General features: G+C 54.2%; 1 protein-coding gene across 1 annotated transcript in view; it reads left to right on the top strand.

The window, feature by feature from the left end:
• LOC140406181 (serine/threonine-protein kinase TAO2-like) overlaps nucleotides 1-17,674 on the top strand; it is a gene marked incomplete at its 3' end in the record, with an annotated part of 183,121 nt that extends 165,447 nt beyond the window's left edge. Inside the window, 4 exon segments of the mRNA XM_072494320.1 lie at nucleotides 10,427-10,594; nucleotides 11,383-11,589; nucleotides 16,222-16,365; nucleotides 17,438-17,674. Of these exon segments, the coding sequence (XP_072350421.1) occupies nucleotides 10,427-10,594; nucleotides 11,383-11,589; nucleotides 16,222-16,365; nucleotides 17,438-17,674 (756 nt within the window).
• Between the last annotated feature and the right edge of the window lie 1,602 nt (nucleotides 17,675-19,276).

Below are 19,276 nucleotides of genomic sequence, written 5' to 3'. Positions count from 1 at the left end.
GTCTGGTATGGATTGTGCTGAATTCTGTGTCCGGTATGGATTGTGCTGAATTGTGTGTCCGGTATGGATTGTGCTGAATTCTGTGTCCGGTATGGATTGTGCTGAATTGTGTGTCTGGTATGGATTGAGCTGAATTCTGTGTCTGGTATGGATTGTGCTGAATTCTGGGTCTGGTATGGATTGAGCTGAATTCTGTGTCCGGTATGGATTGTGCTGAATTCTGTGTCCGGTATGGATTGTGCTGAATTCTGGGTCTGGTATGGATTGTGCTGAATTCTGTGTCTGGTACGGATTGAGCTGAATTGTGTGTCTGGTATGGATTGTGCTGAATTGTGTGTCTGGTATGGATTGTGCTGAATTCTGTGTCCGGTATGGATTGTGCTGAATTCTCTGTCCGGTATGGATTGTGCTGAATTCTGTGTCCGGTATGGATTGAGCTGAATTCTGGGTCTGGTATGGATTGTGCTGAATTGTGTGTCTGGTACGGATTGTGCTGAATTGTGTGTCTGGTATGGATTGTGCTGAATTCTGTGTCCGGTACGGATTGAGCTGAATTGTGTGTCTGGTACGGATTGAGCTGAATTGTGTGTCTGGTATGGATTGTGCTGAATTCTGGGTCTGGTATGGATTGAGCTGAATTCTGTGTCTGGTACGGATTGTGCTGAATTCTGGGTCTGGTACGGATTGAGCTGTATTGTGTGTCTGGTACGGATTGTGCTGAATTGTGTGTCTGCTATGGATTGAGCTGAATTCTGGGTCTGGTACGGATTGAGCTGAATTCTGTGTCTGGTACGGATTGAGCTGAATTGTGTGTCTGGTACGGATTGAGCTGAATTCTGGGTCTGGTACGGATTGAGCTGAATTGTGTGTCTCGTACGGATTGTGCTGAATTCTGTTTCTGGTACGGATTGAGCTGAATTGTGTGTCTGGTACGGATTGAGCTGAATTCTGTGTCTGGTACGGATTGAGCTGAATTCTGTGTCCGGTACGGATTGAGCTGAATTGTGTGTCCGGTATGGATTGAGCTGAATTGTGTGTCTGGTACGGATTGAGCTGAATTGTGTGTCTGGTATGGATTGAGCTTAATTCTGTGTCTCGTATGGATTGTGCTGAATTCTGTGTCTGGTATGGATTGTGCTGAATTGTGTGTCTGGTATGGATTGAGCTGAATTCTGGGTCTGGTACGGATTGAGCTGAATTGTGTGTCTGGTACGGATTGAGCTGAATTGTGTGTCCGGTATGGATTGTGCTGAATTGTGTGTCCGGTACGGATTGTGCTGAATTCTGTGTCTGGTACGGATTGAGCTGAATTGTGTGTCCGGTATGGATTGTGCTGAATTCTGGGTCTGGTATGGATTGTGCTGAATTCTGTGTCTGGTACGGATTGTGCTGAATTCTGTGTCCGGTACGGATTGTGCTGAATTCTGGGTCTGGTACGGATTGTGCTGAATTGTGTGTCTGGTATGGATTGTGCTGAATTCTGTGTCCGGTATGGATTGAGCTGAATTGTGTGTCTGGTATGGATTGTGCTGAATTCTGTGTCCGGTACGGATTGTGCTGAATTGTGTGTCTGGTACGGATTGAGCTGAATTCTGTGTCCGGTATGGATTGTGCTGAATTGTGTGTCCGGTATGGATTGTGCTGAATTCTGTGTCCGGTACGGATTGTGCTGAATTGTGTGTCTGGTATGGATTGTGCTGAATTCTGTGTCCGGTATGGATTGAGCTGAATTCTGTGTCCGGTATGTATTGTGCTGAATTGTGTGTCCTGTATGGATTGTGCTGAATTCTGGGTCTGGTATGGATTGTGCTGAATTGTGTGTCCGGTACGGATTGTGCTGAATTGTGTGTCTGGTATGGATTGTGCTGAATTCTGTGTCCGGTACGGATTGAGCTGAATTGTGTGTCCGGTACGGATTGTGCTGAATTGTGTGTCTGGTACGGATTGAGCTGAATTCTGTGTCTGGTATGGATTGTGCTGAATTGTGTGTCTGGTATGGATTGTGCTGAATTCTGGGTCTGGTACGGATTGTGCTGAATTGTGTGTCTGGTACGGATTGAGCTGAATTGTGGGTCTGGTACGGATTGAGCTGAATTGTGTGTCTCGTACGGATTGTGCTGAATTCTGTTTCTGGTACGGATTGAGCTGAATTGTGTGTCTCGTATGGATTGTGCTGAATTCTGGGTCCGGTATGGATTGTGCTGAATTCTGTGTCTGGTTGGATTGAGCTGAATTGTGTGTCTGGTATGGATTGTGCTGAATTCTGTGTCCGGTATGGATTGAGCTGAATTGTGTGTCCGGTACGGATTGTGCTGAATTCTGGGTCTGGTATGGATTGTGCTGAATTCTGTGTCTGGTATGAATTGTGCTGAATTCTGTGTCCGGTATGGATTGAGCTGAATTGTGTGTCTGGTATGGATTGTGCTGAATTCTATGTCTGGTATGGATTGTGCTGAATTCTGTGTCCGGTATGGATTGTGCTGAATTCTGGGTCTGGTATGGATTGTGCTGAATTCTGGGTCTGGTATGGATTGAGCTGAATTGTGTGTCTGCTATGGATTGAGCTGAATTCTGTGTCCGGTATGGATTGTGCTGAATTCTGGGTCTGGTATGGATTGTGCTGAATTGTGTGTCTGGTATGGATTGTGCTGAATTGTGTGTCTGGTATGGATTGAGCTGAATTGTGTGTCTGGTATGGATTGTGCTGAATTCTGTGTCCGGTATGGATTGTGCTGAATTGTGTGTCCGGTACGGATTGTGCTGAATTCTGGGTCTGGTATGGATTGTGCTGAATTCTGTGTCCGGTACGGATTGTGCTGAATTCTGTGTCTGGTATGGATTGTGCTGATTTCTGGGTCTGGTATGGATTGTGCTGAATTGTGTGTCTGGTATGGATTGTGCTGACTTCTGGGTCTGGTACGGATTGAGCTGAATTGTGTGTCTTTTACGGATTGTGCTGAATTCTGTGTCCGGTACTGATTGTGCTGAATTCTGGGTCTGGTATGGATTGTGCTGAATTCTGTGTCCGGAACGGATTGTGCTGAATTCTGTGTCCGATACGGATTGTGCTGAATTCTGGGTCTGGTACGGATTGTGCTGAATTCTGTGTCCGGTACGGATTGTGCTGAATTCTGTGTCCGGTACGGATTGTGCTGTATTCTGGGTCTGGTACGGATTGTGCTGAATTCTGTGTCCGGTACGGATTGTGCTGAATTCTGGGTCTGGTACGGATTGTGCTGAATTCTGTGTCCGGTACGGATTGTGCTGAATTCTGGGTCTGGTATGGATTGTGCTGAATTCTGTGTCCGGTAGGGATTGTGCTGAATTCTGTGTCCGGTACGGATTGTGCTGAATTCTGGGTTTGGTATGGATTGTGCTGAATTCTGTGTCCGTACGGATTGTGCTGAATTCTGTGTCCGGTACGGATTGTGCTGAATTGTGTGTCCGGTATGGATTGAGCTGAATTCTGTGTCTGGTACGGATTGTGCTGAATTGTGTGTCCGGTACGGATTGTGCTGAATTCTGTGTCCGGTACGGATTGTGCTGAATTCTGGGTCCGGTACGGATTGTGCTGAATTCTGGGTCCGGTACGGATTGTGCTGAATTGTGTGTCCGGTACGGATTGAGCTGAATTCTGTGTCCGGTACGGATTGTGCTGAATTCTGTGTCCGGTACGGATTGTGCTGAATTCTGTGTCCGGAACGGATTGTGCTGAATTCTGGGTCTGGTATGGATTGTGCTGAATTCTGTGTCCGGTACGGATTGTGCTGAATTGTGTGTCCGGTATGGATTGAGCTGAATTCTGTGTCCGGTACGGATTGTGCTGAATTGTGTGTCCGGTACGGATTGTGCTGAATTGTGTGTCCGGTACGGATTGTGCTGAATTCTGGGTCTGGTACGGATTGTGCTGAATTCTGGGTCTGGTATGGATTGTGCTGAATTGTGTGTCTGGTATGGATTGTGCTGAATTCTGTGTCTGGTATGGATTGAGCTGAATTCTGTGTCTGGTATGGATTGAGCTGAATTGTGTGTCTGGTATGGATTGTGCTGAATTGTGTGTCTGGTATGGATTGAGCTGAATTCTGTGTCTGGTATGGATTGAGCTGAATTGTGTGTCTGGTATGGATTGAGCTGAATTCTGTGTCCGGTATGGATTGTGCTGAATTCTGGGTCTGGTATGGATTGTGCTGAATTGTGTGTCTGGTATGGATTGTGCTGAATTGTGTGTCTGGTATGGATTGAGCTGAATTGTGTGTCTGGTATGGATTGTGCTGAATTCTGTGTCCGGTATGGATTGTGCTGAATTGTGTGTCCGGTACGGATTGTGCTGAATTCTGGGTCTGGTATGGATTGTGCTGAATTCTGTGTCCGGTACGGATTGTGCTGAATTCTGTGTCTGCTATGGATTGTGCTGATTTCTGGGTCTGGTATGGATTGTGCTGAATTGTGTGTCTGGTATGGATTGTGCTGACTTCTGGGTCTGGTACGGATTGAGCTGAATTGTGTGTCTTGTACGGATTGTGCTGAATTCTGTGTCCGGTACTGATTGTGCAGAATTCTGGGTCTGGTATGGATTGTGCTGAATTCTGTGTCCGGTACGGATTGTGCTGAATTCTGGGTCTGGTACGGATTGTGCTGAATTCTGTGTAATGGTACGGATTGTGCTGAATTCTGTGTCCGGTACGGATTGTGCTGAATTCTGGGTCTGGTACGGATTGTGCTGAATTCTGTGTCCGGTACGGATTGTGCTGAATTCTGGGTCTGGTACGGATTGTGCTGAATTCTGTGTCCGGTACGGATTGTGCTGAATTCTGGGTCTGGTATGGATTGTGCTGAATTCTGTGTCCGGTAGGGATTGTGCTGAATTCTGTGTCCGGTACGGATTGTGCTGAATTCTGGGTCTGGTATGGATTGTGCTGAATTCTGTGTCCGGTACGGATTGTGCTGAATTCTGGGTCCGGTACGGATTGTGCTGAATTCTGGGTCCGGTACGGATTGTGCTGAATTCTGTGTCCGGTACGGATTGTGCTGAATTGTGTGTCCGGTATGGATTGAGCTGAATTCTGTGTCCGGTACGGATTGTGCTGAATTGTGTGTCCGGTACGGATTGTGCTGAATTGTGTGTCCGGTATGGATTGAGCTGAATTCTGTGTCTGGTATGGATTGAGCTGAATTGTGTGTCTGGTATGGATTGAGCTGAATTCTGTGTCCGGTATGGATTGTGCTGAATTCTGGGTCTGGTATGGATTGTGCTGAATTGTGTGTCTGGTATGGATTGTGCTGAATTGTGTGTCTGGTATGGATTGAGCTGAATTGTGTGTCTGGTATGGATTGTGCTGAATTCTGTGTCCGGTATGGATTGTGCTGAATTGTGTGTCCGGTACGGATTGTGCTGAATTCTGGGTCTGGTATGGATTGTGCTGAATTCTGTGTCCGGTACGGATTGTGCTGAATTCTGTGTCTGCTATGGATTGTGCTGATTTCTGGGTCTGGTATGGATTGTGCTGAATTGTGTGTCTGGTATGGATTGTGCTGACTTCTGGGTCTGGTACGGATTGAGCTGAATTGTGTGTCTTGTACGGATTGTGCTGAATTCTGTGTCCGGTACTGATTGTGCAGAATTCTGGGTCTGGTATGGATTGTGCTGAATTCTGTGTCCGGTACGGATTGTGCTGAATTCTGGGTCTGGTACGGATTGTGCTGAATTCTGTGTAATGGTACGGATTGTGCTGAATTCTGTGTCCGGTACGGATTGTGCTGAATTCTGGGTCTGGTACGGATTGTGCTGAATTCTGTGTCCGGTACGGATTGTGCTGAATTCTGGGTCTGGTACGGATTGTGCTGAATTCTGTGTCCGGTACGGATTGTGCTGAATTCTGGGTCTGGTATGGATTGTGCTGAATTCTGTGTCCGGTAGGGATTGTGCTGAATTCTGTGTCCGGTACGGATTGTGCTGAATTCTGGGTCTGGTATGGATTGTGCTGAATTCTGTGTCCGGTACGGATTGTGCTGAATTCTGGGTCCGGTACGGATTGTGCTGAATTCTGGGTCCGGTACGGATTGTGCTGAATTCTGTGTCCGGTACGGATTGTGCTGAATTGTGTGTCCGGTATGGATTGAGCTGAATTCTGTGTCCGGTACGGATTGTGCTGAATTGTGTGTCCGGTACGGATTGTGCTGAATTGTGTGTCCGGTACGGATTGTGCTGAATTCTGTGTCCGGTACGGATTGTGCTGAATTCTGGGTCTGGTACGGATTGTGCTGAATTCTGGGTCTGGTATGGATTGTGCTGAATTGTGTGTCTGGTATGGATTGTGCTGAATTCTGTGTCTGGTATGGATTGAGCTGAATTCTGTGTCCGGTATGGATTGAGCTGAATTGTGTCTGGTATGGATTGAGCTGAATTCTGTGTCCGGTATGGATTGTGCTGAATTCTGTGTCCGGCACGGATTGTGCTGAATTGTGTGTCTGGTATGGATTGTGCTGAATTCTGTGTCTGGTACGGATTGAGCTGAATTGTGTGTCCGGTATGGATTGTGCTGAATTCTGGGTCTGGTACGGATTGTGCTGAATTGTGTGTCTGGTATGGATTGTGCTGAATTCTGTGTCTGGTATGGATTGTGCTGAATTCTGTGTCCGGTACGGATTGTGCTGAATTCTGTGTCCGGTATGGATTGTGCTGAATTCTGTGTCCGGTACGGATTGTGCTTAATTGTGTGTCTGGTATGGATTGAGCTGAATTGTGTGTCTGGTATGGATTGAGCTGAATTCTGTGTCTGGTATGGATTGTGCTGAATTGTGTGTCACGTATGGATTGTGCTGAATTCTGTGTCTGGTATGGATTGTGCTGAATTCTGTGTCCGGTACGGATTGTGCTGAATTGTGTGTCTGGTATGGATTGAGCTGAATTGTGTGTCCGTTACGGATTGTGCTTAATTCTGTGTCTGGTACGGATTGTGCTGAATTCTGGGTCTGGTACGGATTAAGCTGAATTCTTGGTCTGGTACGGATTGAGCTGAATTCTGTGTCTGGTATGGATTGTGCTGAATTGTGTGTCTGGTATGGATTGTGCTGAATTGTGTGTCTGGTATGGATTGTGCTGAATTCTGTGTCTGGTATGGATTGTGCTGAATTCTGTGTCCGGTATGGATTGAGCTGAATTCTGTGTCCGGTATGGATTGAGCTGAATTCTGTGTCCGGTATGGATTGAGCTGAATTCTGTGTCTGGTATGGATTGAGCTGAATTCTGTGTCCGGTACGGATTGTGCTGAATTCTGTGTCTGGTACGGATTGTGCTGAATTCTGTGTCTGGTACGGATTGTGCTGAATTCTGTGTCTGGTACGGATTGTGCTCAATTCTGTGTCCGGTATGGATTGTGCTGAATTGTGTGTCTGGTATGGATTGTGCTGAATTCTGTGTCCGGTATGGATTGTGCTGAATTCTGTGTCTGGTACGGATTAAGCTGAATTCTGTATCTGGTATGGATTGTGCTGAATTCTGGGTCTGGTATGGATTGAGCTGAATTCTGGGTCTGGTATGGATTGAGCTGAATTGTGTGTCCGGTACGGATTGTGTTGAATTGTGTGACTGGTATGGATTGAGCTGAATTGTGTGTCCGGTACGGATTGTGCTGAATTGTGTGTCTGGTATGGATTGAGCTGAATTGTGTGTCCGGTATGGATTGTGCTGAATTCTGGGTCCGGTACGGATTGAGCTGAATTCTGCGTCCGGTACGGATTGTGCTGAATTGTGTGTCTGGTACGGAATGAGCTGAATTCTGGTCCGGTATGGATTGTGCTGAATTGTGTGCCGGTATGGATTGTGCTGAATTCTGTGTCCGGTATTAATTGTGCTGAATTCTGTGTCCGGTATGGATTGAGCTGAATTCTGGGTCTGGTACGGATTGTGCTGAATTGTGTGTCTGGTATGGATTGTGCTGAATTCTGTGTCTGGTATGGATTGTGCTGAATTCTGTGTCCGGTACGGATTGTGCTGAATTCTGTGTCTGGTATGGATTGTGCTGAATTGTGTGTCTGGTATTGATTGAGCTGAATTGTGTGTCTGGTACGGATTGAGCTGAATTCTGTGTCCGGTATGGATTGTGCTGAATTCTGGGTCTGGAATGGATTGTGCTGAATTGTGTGTCTGGTATGGATTGTGCTGAATTCTGTGTCCGGTATGGATTGTGCTGAATTCTGTGTCCGGTACGGATTGTGCTGAATTGTGTGTCTGGTACGGATTGTGCTGAATTCTGTGTCCGCTATGGATTGTGCTGAATTGTGTGTCTGGTATGGATTGAGCTGAATTGTGTGTCCGGTACGGATTGTGCTGAATTCTGTGTCTGGTACGGATTGAGCTGAATTCTTGGTCCGGTATGGATTGAGCTGAATTGTGTGTCTGGTATGGATTGTGCTGAATTGTGTGTCTGGTACGGATTGTGCTGAATTCTGGGTCTGGTACGGATTGTGCTGAATTCTGTGTCCGGGATGGATTGTGCTGAATTGTCTGTCCGGTATGGATTGTGCTGAATTGTGTGTCCGGTATGGATTGTGCTGAATTCTGGGTCTGGTACGGATTGTGCTGAATTCTGGGTCTGGTACGGATTGTGCTGAATTCTGGGTCTGGTACGGATTGAGCTGAATTCTGTGTCCGGTATGGATTGAGCTGAATTCTGGGTCTGGTACGGATTGTGCTGAATTGTGTGTCTGGTATGGATTGTGCTGAATTCTGTGTCTGGTATGGATTGTGCTGAATTCTGTGTCCGGTACGGATTGTGCTGAATTCTGTGTCTGGTATGGATTGTGCTGAATTGTGTGTCTGGTATGGATTGAGCTGAATTGTGTGTCTGGTACGGATTGAGCTGAATTCTGTGTCCGGTATGGATTGTGCTGAATTCTGGGTCTGGAATGGATTGTGCTGAATTGTGTGTCTGGTATGGATTGTGCTGAATTCTGTGTCCGGTATGGATTGTGCTGAATTCTGTGTCCGGTACGGATTGTGCTGAATTGTGTGTCTGGTACGGATTGTGCTGAATTCTGTGTCCGCTATGGATTGTGCTGAATTGTGTGTCTGGTATGGATTGAGCTGAATTGTGTGTCCGGTACGGATTGTGCTGAATTCTGTGTCTGGTACGGATTGAGCTGAATTCTGGGTCCGGTATGGATTGAGCTGAATTGTGTGTCTGGTATGGATTGTGCTGAATTGTGTGTCTGGTACGGATTGTGCTGAATTGTGTGTCCGGTATGGATTGAGCTGAATTGTGTGTCTGGTATGGATTGTGCTTAATTCTGTGTCTGGTACGGATTGTGCTGAATTCTGTGTCTGGTACGGATTGAGCTGAATTCTTGGTCCGGTATGGATTGAGCTGAATTGTGTGTCTGGTATGGATTGTGCTGAATTGTGTGTCTGGTACGGATTGTGCTGAATTCTGGGTCTGGTACGGATTGTGCTGAATTCTGTGTCCGGGATGGATTGTGCTGAATTGTCTGTCCGGTATGGATTGTGCTGAATTGTGTGTCCGGTATGGATTGTGCTGAATTCTGGGTCTGGTACGGATTGTGCTGAATTCTGGGTCTGGTACGGATTGTGCTGAATTCTGGGTCTGGTACGGATTGAGCTGAATTCTGTGTCCGGTATGGATTGAGCTGAATTCTGGGTCTGGTACGGATTGTGCTGAATTGTGTGTCTGGTATGGATTGTGCTGAATTCTGTGTCTGGTATGGATTGTGCTGAATTCTGTGTCCGGTACGGATTGTGCTGAATTCTGTGTCTGGTATGGATTGTGCTGAATTGTGTGTCTGGTATGGATTGAGCTGAATTGTGTGTCTGGTACGGATTGAGCTGAATTCTGTGTCCGGTATGGATTGTGCTGAATTCTGGGTCTGGAATGGATTGTGCTGAATTGTGTGTCTGGTATGGATTGTGCTGAATTCTGTGTCCGGTATGGATTGTGCTGAATTCTGTGTCCGGTACGGATTGTGCTGAATTGTGTGTCTGGTACGGATTGTGCTGAATTCTGTGTCCGCTATGGATTGTGCTGAATTGTGTGTCTGGTATGGATTGAGCTGAATTGTGTGTCCGGTACGGATTGTGCTGAATTCTGTGTCTGGTACGGATTGAGCTGAATTCTGGGTCCGGTATGGATTGAGCTGAATTGTGTGTCTGGTATGGATTGTGCTGAATTGTGTGTCTGGTACGGATTGTGCTGAATTGTGTGTCCGGTATGGATTGAGCTGAATTGTGTGTCTGGTATGGATTGTGCTGAATTGTGTGTCTGGTACGGATTGTGCTGAATTCTGTGTCCGGTACGGATTGTGCTGAATTCTGGGTCTGGTACGGATTGTGCTGAATTCTGGGTCTGGTACGGATTGAGCTGAATTCTGTGTCCGGTATGGATTGTGCTGAATTTGGTCTGCTTTGCCCCAGCATGTATTTGTCCAGCGAGACCGGCCTCAGACGGTCATCATGGATCTGATTCAGCGGACCAAGGACGCAGTGCGAGAACTCGACAATCTGCAGTATCGCAAGATGAAGAAAATCCTTTTCCAGGAGACACGGAATGGACCCACCGCAGAAACACAGGAGGAGGACGAGGTAAGGCTGAACCCCCCCATCCAGCGTGACCCCCCCAGCATTACCCCCCCAGAATGACCCCCCTAGCGTGACCCCTCCCAGAGTGACCCCCCCCAGAGTGATCAGTCCCTGTCTGCCCCCCCCCCCCAGGGTGACCAGTCCCTGTCCGTCTCTCTCACTCCCCGCCCCCCTCCCTGAGTGACCGGTCCCTGTCTGTCTCCCCCCCGCCCCCCCCACTCCCTGAGTGACCGGTCCCTGTCTGTCTCCCCCCCGCCCCCCCCACTCCCTGAGTGACTGGTCCCTGTCTGTCTCCCCCCTCCCTGAGTGACTGATCCCTGTCTGTCTCCCCCCCGCCCCCCCCACTCCCTGAGTGACTGGTCCCTGTCTGTCTCCCCCCTCCCTGAGTGACTGGTCCCTGTCTGTCTCCCCCCCCCACTCCCTGAGTGACCGGTCCCTGTCTGTCTCCCCCCCCCCCCCCCCCTCCCTGAGTGACTGGTCCCTGTCTGTCTCCCCCCTCCCTGAGTGACTGATCCCTGTCTGTCTCCCCCCCGCCCCCCCCCACTCCCTGAGTGACTGGTCCCTGTCTGTCTCCCCCCTCCCTGAGTGACTGGTCCCTGTCTGTCTCCCCCCCCCCCCCTCCCTGAGTGACTGGTCCCTGTCTGTCTCCCCCCCCCCCCCTCCCTGAGTGACCGGTCCCTGTCTGTCTCCCCCCCCCCCTCCCTGAGTGACTGGTATGGTGCTGTGTTGCGGGGTGAGCACCAGGACTGGGGGATGTCGAATTTGCTGACTTCTCTTTCTGTGTCCTGCAGGATTTAGATGGCTGTGTGGGTCGGACTGGGACGATTAACAGTGTTGAAAGCAGTCACTCTGTCCCCAGCATGTCGATCAGCGCCAGCAGCCAGAGCAGCAGTGTTAACAGTCTGGCCGACCCCTCTGACGACAACAGTGAGATCGCAATGATGCAAGAAGGAGATCACACAGTCACCTCCAACAGCTCCGTCATCCACCTGCTGCCTGTACGTATCAAGGGGGCAGCCCTGTCTGGGGTCAGTCGGGGGAACACACTGACAGGCAGCCCCGTCTGGGGTCAGTCGGGGGAACACACTGACAGGCAGCCCCATCTGGGGTCAGTCGGGGGAACACACTGACAGGCAGCCCCGTCTGGGGTCAGTCGGAGGAACACACTGACAGGCAGCTCCGTCTGGGGTCAGTCGGAGGAACACACTGACAGGCAGCCCCGTCTGGGGTCAGTCGGAGGAACACACTGACAGGCAGCCCCGTCTGGGGTCAGTCGGAGGAACACACTGACAGGCAGCCCCGTCTGGGGTCAGTCGGGGAACACACTGACAGGCAGCCCCGTCTGGGGTCAGTCGGGGGAACACACTGACAGGCAGCCCCGTCTGGGGTCAGTCGGGGGAACACACTGACAGGCAGCTCCGCCTGGGGTCAGTCGGAGGAACACACTGACAGGCAGCCCCGCCTGGGGTCAGTCGGGGGAACACACTGACAGGCAGCCCCGCCTGGGGTCAGTCGGGGAACACACTGACAGGCAGCCCCGTCTGGGGTCAGTCGGGGGAACACACTGACAGGCAGCCCCGTCTGGGGTCAGTCGGATGAACACACTGACAGGCAGCCCGGTCTGGGGTCAGTCGGAGGAACACACTGACAGGCAGCTCCGCCTGGGGTCAGTCGGAGGAACACACTGACAGGCAGCCCCGTCGGGGGTCAGTCGGAGGAACACACTGACAGGCAGCCCCGTCTGGGGTCAGTCGGGGGAACACACTGACAGGCAGCTCTGCCTGGGGTCAGTCGGAGGAACACACTGACAGGCAGCCCCGTCTGGGGTCAGTCGGAGGAACACACTGACAGGCAGCCCCGCCTGGGGTCAGTCGGAGGAACACACTGACAGGCAGCCCCGTCTGGGGTCAGTCGGAGGAACACACTGACAGGCAGCCCCGTCTGGGATCAGTCGGAGGAACACACTGACAGGCAGCTCCGCCTGGGGTCAGTCGGGGAAACACACTGACAGGCAGCCCCGTCCGGGGTTAGTCGGAGGAACACACTGACAGGCAGCCCCGTCTGGGGTCAGTCGGAGGAACACACTGACAGGCAGCTCCGCCTGGGGTCAGTCGGGGGAACACACTGACAGGCAGCCCCGTCCGGGGTCAGTCGGAGGAACACACTGACAGGCAGCCCCGTCTGGGGTCAGTCGGAGGAACACACTGACAGGCAGCTCCGCCTGGGGTCAGTCGGAGGAACACACTGACAGGCAGCCCCGTCTGGGGTCAGTCGGAGGAACACACTGACAGGCAGCCCCGTCTGGGGTCAGTCGGAGGAGCACACTGACAGGCAGCCCCGTCTGGGGTCAGTCGGGGAACACACTGACAGGCAGCTCCGTCTGGGGTCAGTCGGAGGAACACACTGACAGGCAGCCCCGTCTGGGGTCAGTCGGAGGAACACACTGACAGGCAGCTCCGCCTGGGGTCAGTCGGAGGAACACACTGACAGGCAGCCCCGTCTGGGGTCAGTCGGAGGAACACACTGACAGGCAGCCCAGTCTGGGGTCAGTCGGAGGAACACACTGACAGGCAGCCCGGTCTGGGGTCAGTCGGAGGAACACACTGACAGGCAGCCCCGTCTGGGGTCAGTCGGAGGAACACACTGACAGGCAGCCCGGTCTGGGGTCAGTCGGAGGAACACACTGACAGGCAGCCCCGTCTGGGGTCAGTCGGAGGAGCACACTGACAGGCAGCTCCGTCTGGGGTCAGTCGGAGGAGCACACTGACAGGCAGCCCGGTCTGGGGTCAGTCAGGGGAACACACTGACAGGCAGCTCCGCCTGGGGTCAGTCGGGGGAACACACTGACAGGCAGCCCCGCCTGGGGTCAGTCGGAGGAACACACTGACAGGCAGCCCCGCCTGGGGTCAGTCGGAGGAACACACTGACAGGCAGCCCCGTCTGGGGTCAGTCGGAGGAACACACTGACAGGCAGCCCCGTCTGGGGTCAGTCGGGGGAACACACTGACAGGCAGCCCCGTCTGGGGTCAGTCGGGGGAACACACTGACAGGCAGCCCCGCCTGGGGTCAGTCGGGGGAACACACTGACAGGGAGCCCCGTCTGGGGTCTGTCGGAGGAACACACTGACAGGCAGCCCCGTCTGGGGTCAGTCGGGGGAACACACTGACAGGCAGCCCCGCCTGGGGTCAGTCGGGGGAACACACTGACAGGCAGCTCCGTCTGGGGTCAGTCGGAGGAACACACTGACAGGCAGTCCCGCCTGGGGTCAGTCGGGAGAACACACTGACAGGCAGCCCCGTCTGGGGTCAGTCGGGGGAACACACTGACAGGCAGCCCCGCCTGGGGTCAGTCGGAGGAACACACTGACAGGCAGTCCCGCCTGGGGTCAGTCGGGGGAACACACCTGACAGGCAGCCCCGTCTGGGGTCTGTCGGAGGAACACACTGACAGGCAGCCCCGCCTGGGGTCAGTCGGGGAACACACTGACAGGCAGCCCCGCCTGGGGTCAGTCGGGGGAACACACTGACAGGCAGCTCCGTCTGGGGTCAGTCGGAGGAACACACTGACAGGCAGTCCCGCCTGGGGTCAGTCGGGGGAACACACTGACAGGCAGCCCCGTCCGGGGTCAGTCGGAGGAACACACTGACAGGCAGCCCCGTCCGGGGTCAGTCGGGGGAACACACTGACAGGCAGCCCCGTCCGGGGTCAGTCGGAGGAACACACTGACAGGCAGCCCCGCCTGGGGTCAGTCAGGGGAACACACTGACAGGCAGCCCCGTCCGGGGTCAGTCGGAGGAACACACTGACAGGCAGCCCCGTCTGGGGTCAGTCGGAGGAGCACACTGACAGGCAGCCCCGCCTGGGGTCAGTCGGAGGAACACACTGACAGGCAGCCCCGCCTGGGGTCAGTCGGAGGAACACACTGACAGGCAGCCCCGTCTGGGGTCAGTCGGGGGAACACACTGACAGGCAGCCCCGTCTGGGGTCAGTCGGAGGAACACACTGACAGGCAGCCCCGTCTGGGGTCAGTCGGGGGAACACACTGACAGGCAGCCCCGCCTGGGGTCAGTCGGAGGAACACACTGACAGGCAGCTCCGCCTGGGGTCAGTCGGGGGAACACACTGACAGGCAGCCCCGCCTGGGGTCAGTCGGGGGAACACACTGACAGGCAGCCCGGTCTGGGGTCAGTCAGGGGAACACACTGACAGGCAGCTCCGCCTGGGGTCAGTCGGGGGAACACACTGACAGGCAGCCCCGTCTGGGGTCAGTCGGGGGAACACACTGACAGGCAGCCCCGTCTGGGGTCAGTCGGGGGAACACACTGACAGGCAGCCCCGTCTGGGGTCAGTCGGAGGAACACACTGACAGGCAGCTCCGTCTGGGGTCAGTCGGGGGAACACACTGACAGGCAGCCCCGTCTGGGGTCAGTCGGAGGAACACACTGACAGGCAGCTCCGTCTGGGGTCAGTCGGAGGAACACACTGACAGGCAGCCCCGTCTGGGGTCAGTCGGGGGAACACACTGACAGGCAGCTCCGTCCGGGGTCAGTCAGGGGAACACACTGACAGGCAGCCCCGTCTGGGGTCAGTCGGGGGAACACACTGACAGGCAGCTCCGTCCGGGGTCAGTCAGGGGAACACACTGACAGGCAGCCCCGTCTGGGGTCAGTCGGGGGAACACACTGACAGGCAGCTCCGTCTGGGGTCAGTCGGAGGAGCACACTGACAGGCAGCCCCGTCTGGGGTCAGTCGGGGGAACACACTGACAGGCAGCCCCGCCTGGGGTCAGTCGGGGGAACACACTGACAGGCAGCCCTGTCTGGGGTCAGTCGGGGGAACACACTGACAGGCAGCCCTGTCTGGGGTCAGTCAGGGGAACACACTGACAGGCAGCCCCGTCTGGGGTCAGTCGGGGGAACACACTGACAGGCAGCCCTGTCTGGGGTCAGTCGGAGGAACACACTGACAGGCAGCCCCGTCTGGGGTCAGTCTGTACCCACGGAGGGAGGAGGATCCCACCGTCACCTCCAACAGATCACTGATCCACCCCAGGAGAGTCTGTAGCAAATCAGACAGGAGTAAGGGATACATTTGGTCACAGGCTGATTGGTCAGTATCCGGGGAGAGGGGATCACTCGGTCACTGGGTCAGTATCCGGGGAGAGTGGATCACTCGGTCTCTGGGTATCCGGGGAGAGTGGATCACTCGGTCTCTGGGTATCCGAGGAGAGGAGATCACTCGGTCACTGGGTCAGTATCCGAGGAGAGGGGATCACTTGGTCACTGGGTATCCGGGGAGAGGGGATCACCCGGTCACTGGGTATCCGGGGAGAGGGGATCACTCGGTCACTGGGTCAGTATCCGGGGAGAGGGGATCACTCGGTCACTGGGTCAGTATCCGGGGAGAGGGGATCACTCGGTCACTGGGTATCCGGGGAGAGGGGATCACTCGGTCACTGGGTATCCGGGGAGAGGGGATCACCCGGTCACTGGGTATCCGGGGAGAGGGGATCACTCGGTCACTGGGTCAGTATCCGGGGAGAGGGGATCACTCGGTCACTGGGTCAGTATCCGGGGAGAGGGGATCACTCGGTCACTGGATCCTCTCACTGTATTCTTCCTGTTTCCAGAGTAACGATGATCTCTATGACGACCCGTACCCGGGTGAGTCCGAACCTCAGCTTCCGACGTCCTCGTCAACATCGGCCGCTGCCCAGCGCCGAGCCCATTACCGTAACCGGGAACACTTCGCAACCATCCGCACCGCCTCGCTGGTGAGCCGACACCGCTCAAGTCTGCTCCCTCCCCCCCTCGCTCCCTCCCCCCTCGCTCCCTCACCCCCTCGCTCCCTCACCCCCTCGCTCCCTCCCCCCCTCGCTCCCTCCCCCCCTCGCTCCCTCCCCCTCTCGCTCCCTCCCCCCCTCGCTCCCTCCCCCCCCCTCGCTCCCTCCCCCCCCCTCGCTCCCTCCCCCCCCTCGCTCCCTCCCCCCCCTCGCTCCCTCCCCCCCTCGCTCCCTCCCCTCCCTCTCCCCCCCCCCCGCCCCCGTGCCGGCTGTGGACTGACCGCTCTCTCTGACCAGGTGACGAGGCAGATACAGGAACATGAGCAGGACTCCCCCCCCCCCCTCGATCTCCCCCCCCCTCGATCTCCCCCCCCTCGCTCTCCCCCCCCTCGATCTCCCCCCCCTCGATCTCCCCCCCCTCGATCTCCCCCCCTTGCTCTCCCCCTCACTCCCCCCCTCCCCCCTCACTCCATCCCTCCCCCTCGCACCCCCCCTCCCTCCCTCTTCCCCCCCCCGCTCCCCCCTCCCTCCTCGCTCCCCCTCCCTCCTCGCTCCCCCCTCCCTCCTCGCTCCCCCCCTCGCTCCCCCCCCTCGCTTCCCCCCTCCCCTCGCTTCCCCCTCACTCCCTCCCCCCCCTCACTCCCTCCCCCCCTCGCCTCTCCCGATCACCCCCCCTCACCCCCCCCCGCTCCCTCCCCCCCCCTCGCTCCCTCGCTCCCCCCCTCGCTCCCCCTCCCTCTCCCTCGCTCCCCCTCCCTCTCCCTCGCTCCCTCCCCCCCCCTCGCTCCCTCCCTCCCCCCCTCGCTCCCTTGCTCCCCCCCCTCGCTCCCCCCCCCTCGCTCCCTCGCTCCCCCCCTCCCTCGCTCCCTCGCTCCCCCCCCCTCCCTCGCTCCCCCGCTCCCCCCCCCTCGCTCCCCCCCTCCCTCGCTCCCTCCCCCCCCTCCCTCGCTCCCTCCCCCCCCCCTCGCTCCCTCTCCCTCGCTCCCTCCCCCCCCCCCCCCCTCGCTCCCTCGCTCCCCCCCCCCCCCGTGCCGGCTGTGTACTGACCGCTCTCTCTGACCAGGTGACGAGGCAGATTCAGGAACATGAGCAGGACTCCGCGCTCCGAGATCAGATGAGCGGCTATAAGCGAATGAGGCGACAGCACCAGAAGCAGCTGATGGCCCTGGAAAACAAGCTGAAAGCGGAAATGGACGAACACCAACTGCGATTGGACAAGGAGCTGGAGTCGCAGCGAAACAACTTTGCTGCAGAATGTGAGAAAGTGTGCAAGAAACAGCAGGGCCTCCTGGAGAAAGAGGTGAGCGGAGGGGGGGCAGGGGGGGAGGGGGGAGGGAGGAGGGGCTAAGAGAGGGAGGAGGCGGGTGGGAGAGGAGTGAGGGGTCATGAAGGGAGGAGGGGAGGGAGGGAGAGAGGAGGGAGGGTGAGAGAAAGAATGAGGAAGGGAGAGAGAAGGGAGGGAAAGAGGGAGGGAGTGAGGGAGAGAGGAGGGAGGGACGGGGAGAGAGAGAAAGGAGTGAGAACATAGAACATTACAGCGCAGTACAGGCCCTTCGGCCCTCGATGTTGCGCCGACCTGTGAAACCACTCTAAAGCCCATCTACACTATTCCCTTATCGTCCATATGTCTATCCAATGACCATTTGAATGCCCTTCGTGTTGGCGAGTCCACTACTGTTGCAGGCAGGGCATTCCACGCCCATACTACTCTCTGAGTAAAGAACCTACCTCTGACATCTGTCCTATATCTATCTCCCCTCAATTTAAAGCTATGTCCCCTCGTGCTAGACATCACCATCCGAGGAAAAAGGTCCTAACTGTCCACCCTATCCAATCCTCTGATCATCTTGTATGCCTCAATTAAGTCACCTCTTAACCGTCTTCTCTCTAACAAAAACAGCCTCAAGTCCCTCAGCCTTTCCTCATAAGATCTTCCCTCCATACCAGGCAACATTCTGTTAAATCTCCTCTGCACCCTTTCCAATGCTTCCACGTCCTTCCTATAATGCGTGACCAGAACTGTACGCAATACTCCAAATGCGGCTACACCAGAGTTTTGTACAGCTGCAACATGACCTCATGGCTCCGAAACTCAATCCCTCTACCAATAAAAGCTAACACACCGTACGCCTTCTTAACAACCCTCTCAACCTGGGTGGCAACTTTCAGGGATCTATGTACATGGACACCGAGATCTCTCTGCTCATCCACACTGCCAAGAATCTTACCATTAGCCAAATATTCCACATTCCTGTTATTCCTTCCAAAATGAATCACCTCACACTTTTCTGCATTAAACTCCATTTGCCACCTCTCAGCCCAGCGCTGCAGCTTATCTATGTCCCTCTGTAACTTGTAACATCCTACCGCACTGTCCACAACACCACCGACTTTAGTGTCATCTGCAAATTTACTCACCCATCCTTCTACACCCTCCTCTCGGTCATTTATAAAAATGACAAACAGCAGTGGCCCCAAAACAGATCCTTGTGGTACACCACTAGTAACTGGACTCCAGTCTGAGCACTTCCCATCAACCACCACCCTTTGTCTTCTTCCAGCCAGCCAATTTCTGATCCAAACTGCTAAATCACCCTGAATCCCATGCCTCTGTATTTTCTGCAGTAGCCTACCATGGGAACCTTATCAAACGCTTTACTGAAATCCATATACACCACATCAACTGCTTACCCTCATCCAGCTGTTTGGTCACATTCTCAAAGAACTCAATAAGGTTTGTGAGGCACGACCTACCCTTCACAAAACCGTGTTGACTATCTCTAATCAAATTATTCCTTTCCAGATGATTATACATCCTATCTCTCATAAACCTTTCCAAGATTTTGCCCACAACAGAAGTACGGCTCACTGGTCTATAGTTACTGGGGTTGTCTCTACTCCA

Source organism: Scyliorhinus torazame, unplaced genomic scaffold, assembly GCF_047496885.1.
Source record: "Scyliorhinus torazame isolate Kashiwa2021f unplaced genomic scaffold, sScyTor2.1 scaffold_337, whole genome shotgun sequence".
In the NCBI taxonomy this organism is placed as follows: domain Eukaryota; kingdom Metazoa; phylum Chordata; class Chondrichthyes; order Carcharhiniformes; family Scyliorhinidae; genus Scyliorhinus; species Scyliorhinus torazame.
Note: the sequence above shows the minus strand (reverse complement) of the source record. Positions and strands in the feature narration are given on the sequence as shown.